This window comes from Elephantulus edwardii, unplaced genomic scaffold (assembly GCF_000299155.1).
Source record: "Elephantulus edwardii isolate Elephantulus edwardi_28Jun2011 unplaced genomic scaffold, EleEdw1.0 scaffold00061, whole genome shotgun sequence".
In the NCBI taxonomy this organism is placed as follows: Eukaryota; Metazoa; Chordata; class Mammalia; order Macroscelidea; family Macroscelididae; genus Elephantulus; species Elephantulus edwardii.
Genome location: NW_006399811.1, coordinates 10,932,256 through 10,940,109, shown reverse-complemented (window position 1 = coordinate 10,940,109; position 7,854 = coordinate 10,932,256). Strand labels below are relative to the sequence as shown.

At 44.6% G+C, this 7,854-nt stretch overlaps 2 protein-coding genes across 2 annotated transcripts in view; one reads left to right on the top strand and one right to left on the bottom strand.

The window, feature by feature from the left end:
• LOC102844745 (major histocompatibility complex class I-related gene protein-like) overlaps positions 1 to 693 on the bottom strand; it is a 124,826-nt gene extending 124,133 nt beyond the window's left edge. The window contains exon 1 of the mRNA XM_006887778.1: positions 500 to 693. Coding sequence (XP_006887840.1) covers positions 500 to 693 — 194 coding nt within the window. The remainder of the gene's footprint in view (positions 1 to 499) is intronic.
• A 149-nt stretch (positions 694 to 842) lies between these two features.
• Positions 843 to 7,854, top strand: part of STX6 (syntaxin 6) — a 72,869-nt gene continuing 65,857 nt past the window's right edge. Inside the window, exon 1 of the mRNA XM_006887777.1 lies at positions 843 to 877. Coding sequence (XP_006887839.1) covers positions 843 to 877 — 35 coding nt within the window. The remainder of the gene's footprint in view (positions 878 to 7,854) is intronic.

Below are 7,854 nucleotides of genomic sequence, written 5' to 3'. Positions count from 1 at the left end.
CACACACACACACACACACACACACACACACACACACACACACTCTTGAGATCAGGCAGCTCTGGTTTGTCCTAGTAGGAAGGTAGTTGTGTTGATTCTCTTCCCAAGGCAGTTTATGGTAATCCACAAGTTGCTGCGCTGGAGAAAGATGGGCAATCTCCCTTGCAATTTACAGCCTCTAAAAACTACCTGGATAAGTCAGTGTCAACTCAATGTCAATGAGTTTTGAGTTTTTCATTGAAACGAGATGGATTTACAAATCATCTATTACCAATACTAAGTATTAAAACTAGAAAAAGATTATAAAAAGACTACAGATTAGTACTACTGCTTATTCTGAACAGACGTTTGCCTTTCTATAAGGAACAGCCACCTCCAACCAGAGGAGAGAGGCCAGAGAAGCCCTCCCTCCGCCCGGCTCCACCAGAACTCCGCCTCCAAGGTCGCGTGACGTTATGCACCGTCTCTGCCGGTGGGAGGCGGGGCCTGGGCAGGTCACGTGAGCCCGAGTGCGGAAGTGGAGCCGCGGACAGCGCTCGTGGTTGGCCGCAGCGGAGGGTTCCGGGGGCGGGGTTCGGCCTCAGAACTCTCCTGGAGGAGCCGGGGGAGGTGGCTAACCGGGGGGCCGGCACCAGAGTCCGAGATTTGCTCCGCGACGCCGATCAAGTGCTGGACCTGCGGTGTTCCTGGCATCCCTGCTTAAGCGCCCGCTCGCTGTGCTGGATCCTCCAGGCCGAGGCGCCGCAGGCTGCAGGAGGCCGGTGGGTCGGGCAGAAGGAGGCCAGAAGGGTGCCGGTGCCCTGCGCTCTGAGCAAGTGTGAGTGGCCAGGGGGCCGGACGCCATGTCCATGGAGGACCCCTTCTTTGTGGTGAAAGGGTAAGTGTTGGCCGAGACTTCCATGGAGAAGAAGTGGCCGTGCTGCCCCTCTGCTCCTCTCATAGGGGAAGGGAAGCAAGTTGAAGCTGGGGACAGTGGAGATGGCTTGGTTTTGAGGGCCATGACCAAGCGTCCGGTGACACCCATCCTTGCCCTACCTGGACTGTAAAACCTACACTTTCATCCAAGCCTCTGATAGCGGCCTCCTTTTGGCCTGTGCAAGTTATTTGAGGCTTGGGGGTTTTGTAGCTCTGCAAGTGGGGGGAGGTACGGGCCCCAGCCCTTAGTGGAACCCTATCGAGGTTGGCACTATACTTTGAAGGAGGGAAAACAGCATCTGGGCAGGAAAAGGGAAATGGACCTCCTGAGCTTTATAGTTAGCGTTGCTGGGGGGTGGGTGCCTATTGTCCATTGAGTTTGGAGTCCTCGCCCGCAGACTTGGTGACAACACAACATGCCCAGAGGCGTCTGAGCACGTTTAGAGGGAGGGAGGCGGGGGCGGGTGCTGACCTGGGAGGCTGGGGAGCGTTGCACCGGAAGACAATTCAATTCATTGGGGGGGGGGGGTTACTGAGTAATGTGATGAGAGGAAAACAGTCGTTCATACCCAGTGATGAGGTTGGAAGGAAAACAAAATGAAATCAGCCAAACTAAACTTTGAGCTTTCTATTAGCAATCGGGATTTTCCCACTGTGCTAGAGGAAATGAGTAGTTACTTTTAACTCACTGATTTCATCCAGGCCTTTCGACAGGTTCTCTCCCTTTTTATATTTTCAAACCTTTTCAGGTTTTCTCCTTTTCATATTTTGTTTGCAGAATAGAATTGCCTTAATTTCTTTTTCTCTCTTAGCTGTCAAGACTCCTGTTTTGGCGATAGAAACTTTCATTCCACTCTTTATACATCAACTTTATAGCTGCTTAACAAATGCATGAAAGATACCATTATAATATATGTCAACTTATTTCTAATAACTTGTCAGCTTTGTTTGAAATGTCAAACAACAAATATACATGACCTGCAAAAGCTGACAGGGGTGATGATGGTAGGTGTATCAGAGACAGTAAGGTTGGCGCAGGATAGAACAGGGCTTAAGGCTGTTGTACACAGGGTTGTTATGAGTCTCAAGCGACTCAACTGACACATAACCACCACCACCACCACCACCACCATCTTTTGGTTGAAACCAGCTGCTACTAGCTTCCTATTTCTGTAGTAGTTAAAGCTGACTAGTTGCTTTGGGGTATTTATTTTTTTGAGGATTTTCTCATCCTTTTCCCCCTCAAATTACTTAGGTACTAATTTAGGTGAAATTATTACTCATGGCACAATATATTTCTACTACCACTTTCCATTTTCCTAGAAATATTTTTCTTTGCCTTACTCTGATAGCCTGGTGGTAAACAGCTGTGCAGCAATCCCAAAGGCACGGGGTTCCGATCCACACCAGCTGTTTCATGTGAGAATGATGGGCAATCTTCTGTGCTATTTACTCCCTCTGAAAACCAGCCGGAGGGTCAGCTATGGATTGGTTCCAACTTAATGCAAACAGCAACTAATTTCAAAGGAACCCTAGTGGTGCTGATAACCAGAAGATTTGTGCCTCAAAAGATGAAGTAGTTTGTTCTTTTGGGACTTGCAGCAGCAGAAACTCAATGGAGTCAAAATTGGCTACTTGGGAGTGGGGTTTGATTTGGTTACTAATTTGGGTGGATAAAGTTGTAATATATGTCTTTCCACTTGGAGAATGTGTTACTTACTAGAAAGACTGATTGATCTAGGGTTAAATTTTAAATTTTTAAAGCTATGTGTTTTTCCTTGAATGAAAGTTTTTAGTGCCCAGATTGCAAAGACCATCTATGGCAGTGGAGATCAGAGATAATTGGGGTTTTGTTGTTCATTTTTTAATGGCATTTGCAAAACTCTTAAATTGCTTTTCTGTTCTCTGCATTTTCCTTATTGTATCCAGTATAATCTACCAATGCTGTTGCCTGATACAGTGTTGTACTGCTTTGGAACACTGAAATAGAGTTTTGAGCACTGAACACTGAGATAGAGTTTTGGTTGATTTTTCTTGCCTTTAAGGAAAGAATGTCTTCTTCTAGTGGGAAGGTAAAGCCAGTCATGCCAATGTCTTCAAATTGTGGGGTCTTGTACCTCTTGAAGGAGTTTCGGTGGCCTAGCTCATAGGATGTTACGCTGCAGAGAGTTCTGAGAAAGGCAGCTTGTTAGGAATTGTTATGATTGGAAGAGCTTTTTGGAGTTATTGGAGCGCTCTGATGACGTCTTCTGTAGTGAGCTGCCCTATTAACCAAAAGGCCACCTGTCTCTGGTGGTTCTGGTCCAGCGAAGGCCGACAGTCTCCTTCCGCCTTGGAAACCCGCTGGAAGGTTGCTGTGCTATGAATTGGAGCCAACTGAACAGCAGTGAGTTTGGGTTTGAGTGAGTCTTGAAAGAGGCCTTGAAGTAAGTGCAGTAGTTAAGTGCTTTGCTGCTAGCCAAAAGGTCGGTAGTTCAGACGCTCCAGCTGCTCCAGAGGAGACATTGGAGGCAGTCGGCTTTAGGAAAGGTAACAGCCTTGGGAAACCTGATAGGACAGTTCTGCGCTGCTACATGAGGCCATTATGGGTTGGGATAGACCTAGTGTGGTGCACAGCACAAACAGTAGGGCTTAGACTAGGTTTTGGAGATCGGTAGAATTTATAGGATTCAGGTTCATCTTTCTTCTAGACTGTTACTCAAGAGCCTCTTAACTGGTCTTTCTGCTTTCAGTCTTGGATCTGACCGTGGATCAATGTAGGCCAGCCCTGTCTGGTAGAAATAGAATCCAAGTCACATATGTCATTTTGCATATTCTAGAAATCACTTTAAGACAAAAATAAACAGGTGAAATACATTTGAATGTTTTATTTAACCTAAATCTTCACTATCTGGTGTGTATTTTACACTTACAGCATATCTTTAATTTGGATGGTAGATTTTCATCAGAAACACTTGATCTGTTTGTATTTCATTAAATTTACAGCTTCACATACCCGAATGGTTCCAAACATACGTCAAGATTTTCCAATAACTGAAATGGCATATGCTTTAAATTGATGAAAATAAGGAAAAATTAGTGTCTCAGTCACACTAGCCACATGCAAGTGCTCAGTAGCCACATGTGGTGTCTCCACTGAATGGCACGGGTGTGGCCTTTCTAGAGCCCAAGCAGGAACACCCTACTTAATCATTAATCCAGCCTGTTGCTTACAGGGGGAGCTCTGGTAGCCTAGTGAGTAAGGCGTCCTGCCAACCCAGAGGCAGGCAGTTCAAGTCCACTAGCTGCTCTGAGGGAGACAGATGGGCTCTTTCCTCCGTTGTGATTTATAGCCTCTGAAAGCCCGCTGGAGGGTCATCTATGAGTCAGTTCTGACTCCATGGCAGTACACAAGTGAGATGTCTACAGAATAAAGTCCAAATACTTCATGCCTTATGTGACCCAGTCTTTATCCACCCTTCACTTCATTCCCTGTACCCTTCCCAGACATCAATGTACCAGTGATGTCAGACCCAGCACAGTGGCTGCAGTCACCAGATGCTCTTGTTCCAGATTCACTGACCCAACTTTAAGAATTCATCTTAAGCATCTTTGCAGCCTCCATGAAATGCTCCCAGTGGCACCTGTAACACATTATTGCACCTTGTCCTCAGGCAGCTTTTCACTGTCAGACTGTGAGCTGTGAGAGCTGAGATGATTTTGTGTAAATTCCCAGAACCTTCAATATATTGTTGTTGTTATATGCTGTCAAGTTGCCCGACTCATTGCGACCCTGTGTACGACAGCCCTAAACCCTGTTCTACCCTGTGCCAATCTCTCTGTCTCTGACATACCTACACCCATTATTACCCCCAGTCACTGAGTCAATCCATCTCATCGAGGTTCTTCCTCTCCTCCTCTCCTGCACTGTCCCTCCACCCTATCTAGCATGAGTCCTTCTCCAAGGACTGGTCCCTCCTTGAAACATGTCCAAAGTAAGTCAGATGAAGCTTCAGAATCCTTGTCTCCAAGGAGCAGCCTGCTTTCACCCTCTCTAGGCTGAACCTGTTTATTCTCTTACCAGTCCATAGTATATTCAGTACTCTTCTACAGCACCACAGCTCAAAAGCATCAGTTCTCCTTCTCTCATCCTTAGTCATTTTCCAGCTCTCTGATGCATAGCAAATGATTGCAAAGACCATGGCCTGGATCAGGTGCACCTTAGTCTCCAGATTGACACCATTGCTCTTCAGTACTTTAGAGAGGTCTCTTACAGCAGACTTTCCCAATCCAATACGACTTTTCCAAAGCAATACGTCTTTTAATCTCCTGGCTGCTGGAGCCAAGAGTGCTCATTGTGGAGCCAAGTAAACTAAAGCTGTTAATAATCTTAATCTCTTCACTATCCATGATTATGCTGCCAATCAGCCCAGTGGTGAGAATCTTTGTTTTCTTGACACTGAGCTTCAATCCATATTGAAGGCTGCAGTCCTTGATCCTCCACACAGCAAGTGCTTCAGGCCCTTCTCAGTTTCAGCAAGCACTGTTGTGTCATCTGCATAACACAGATCGATGAGTCTTTCTCCAATCCCGATGCCACATTTCTCCTCATAGAGCCCAGCCCCAGGATAATCTGCATGTCAACTGAAAAGGTAGGGAGATAAGACATATCCCTGGCATACACCCTTCCTAATTTTGAACCATACAGTGTTTCCCTGCTCTTTTCTGACAACTGCCTCCTGGTCCAAGTATAAGTTTTGCATTAGCACGATCAAGTGTTCTGGGATTCCCATTCTCAGAATCAGCCACAGTTTGTTGTGATCCACACAGTCAAATGCCTTTGCATAGTCAGTGAAACACAATCATTCCTCTGGTACTCTCTACTTTGAGCCAAAATCCATCTAACATTCGCTACAATATCCCTAGTACCATGACTCCTTCTAAATCCAGCCTGCACTTCTGGCTGTTGATGTTCCAGTAATTTTTGGATAATCTTCAACTGAATCTTGTTTGCATGAGATATTAATGATATTATTTGATAATTTGTGCACTCTGTTGGATCACTTTTCTTTGGAATGGGAACAAATATAGATCCCTTCCAGTCTGTTGGCCAGGTGGTTGTCCTCCACATTTCTTGGCACAATTTGGTGAACCCATCCAGGACAACATCTGTTAGCTGAAATATGTCAATTGGTATGCTATCAATTCCTGGGCCTTATTTTTTGGCAATTCTTTCAGAACAACTTGAACTCCTTCCTTCATCACCACAGGCTGTTTCTCAATTTTTTTTCCCTTGATACTAGTAGTGGTAAGGTGCCCTGGTGACATTACAGTGCTCAACTGCTAACCAGAAGGTTGGTGGTTTAAACCCCTCAGCCACTCCATGGGAGAAAGTAGCTTGTTTCTATAAAGATTTACAAGCCTTGGAAACCTTATGAAGTTGACATCAGAGTTGGAATTGACTCTTTGGCGATGAGTTTAGTTTTGGGGGGACTAGTAGTTGTTATATCATGGGAAGGAGTACTACCAGCAAGGCCCCTGAGGTGGGTACATCAAGGTGTTTAGAAATCATCAAGGAGAGCAACTCAGATGGAGTAGGAAGTTTTTATGGGGAAGTAATAATAAGAGCAAACATTTAAAGATGAGTCTTCTATGCCAGACATTATATGTTAAGTAAGCACTTATGTGAGCTTTTGTTTACTTTTCCTGACAGCTCCCTGATATGATTGCTAGCTATGTTTTAAAAATGCGTCTGAGGAAACCCAGAGGGGTTAATTTACCTGCTCAGGTCACATAGGTAGTAAGTATGTGGTGTCCCCAGGATTCAGGTTTGAAGAACCTAATTCTTTTCATACTGCTGCTGTTGTGCACCATTGAGTTAGAACCACCTCATAGCTGACCCTCCAGCAGGTTTTCAGAGGCAGTAAATCACACTGGAGGAGGTTGCTTATAGTGCTCCCATGAAGCAGCTGGTGGATTTGAACCGCATACTTTTGGTTTGGCAGCTCAGTTCCTTACCAGTAAGCCACCAGAGCTCCCTTCTTGCACTATTCACACTTCAGATTATGAGTAGTATAAAGTCAGGTTATTTTGGCCCAATAGAAATCTCATCTTGGGGGCATTAGAGATTTTAAAGTAGGATAATGATGTTGAGTTAGATTTTAGAAATACTGATTTGATAGCAGTGTTGGGTGTGACAGTGTGAGGAAAAATTAGAAAGCTGTTGGAATTTAAGGATGACATGATTAGTGCCTGAGTGTTAAAGCTGCTTTTTTATTCTTTCTTAAAAAAATTTTATACTGATTTATTTACAAAGTTTGAATACATTGTTTTTCACAAAAAGAACCTTCCCATTTCCTTCACCACCTCCTTCATCCATCAGATTGTGTAACCCAATGATTAACACCCCACCCCTCCACCCATCCTCATCCCTCTGCTTCCACCCTCCTCCTCCTTGGATTCTTATACTCATTATACAATAATGGTTTTATACAGTATTTGCCCTTACGGGACTGGGTTAGTTCACTCAGCATAATGCTCTCTAGTCCCTCCCAAGTTAGGTAGTAATTTACAAAATCATTGCTCCTGTGTGCTGCATAGTATTCTGTTGTATGAATGTACCACAACGTCTCAATCCATTTGTTTGTGGTTGGCATCTGGGCTGTTTCCATGTTCTTGCAATTGCGAATAATGCTGCATCAGTTCTCATTTTCTTGTGGTATATACTAAGCAGTGGAATAGCTGGTTCATAGGGAAATTCTATATTGAGGGGGTTGGTTTTGTTCTTTTTTAAGTGGTTTTTTTAAAAAAGGTTTTTTTGTTTTTATTATTTGTGTGTGTGTGTGTGTGTGTGTGTGTGTGTACTGTCAAATTGGTTCTGACTGGTATAGTGTGTGTGTATATGTTGCCAGGAGGGACGGGTCCTTGGAGAGGGACATCATGCTTGGGAGGGTGGAGGGA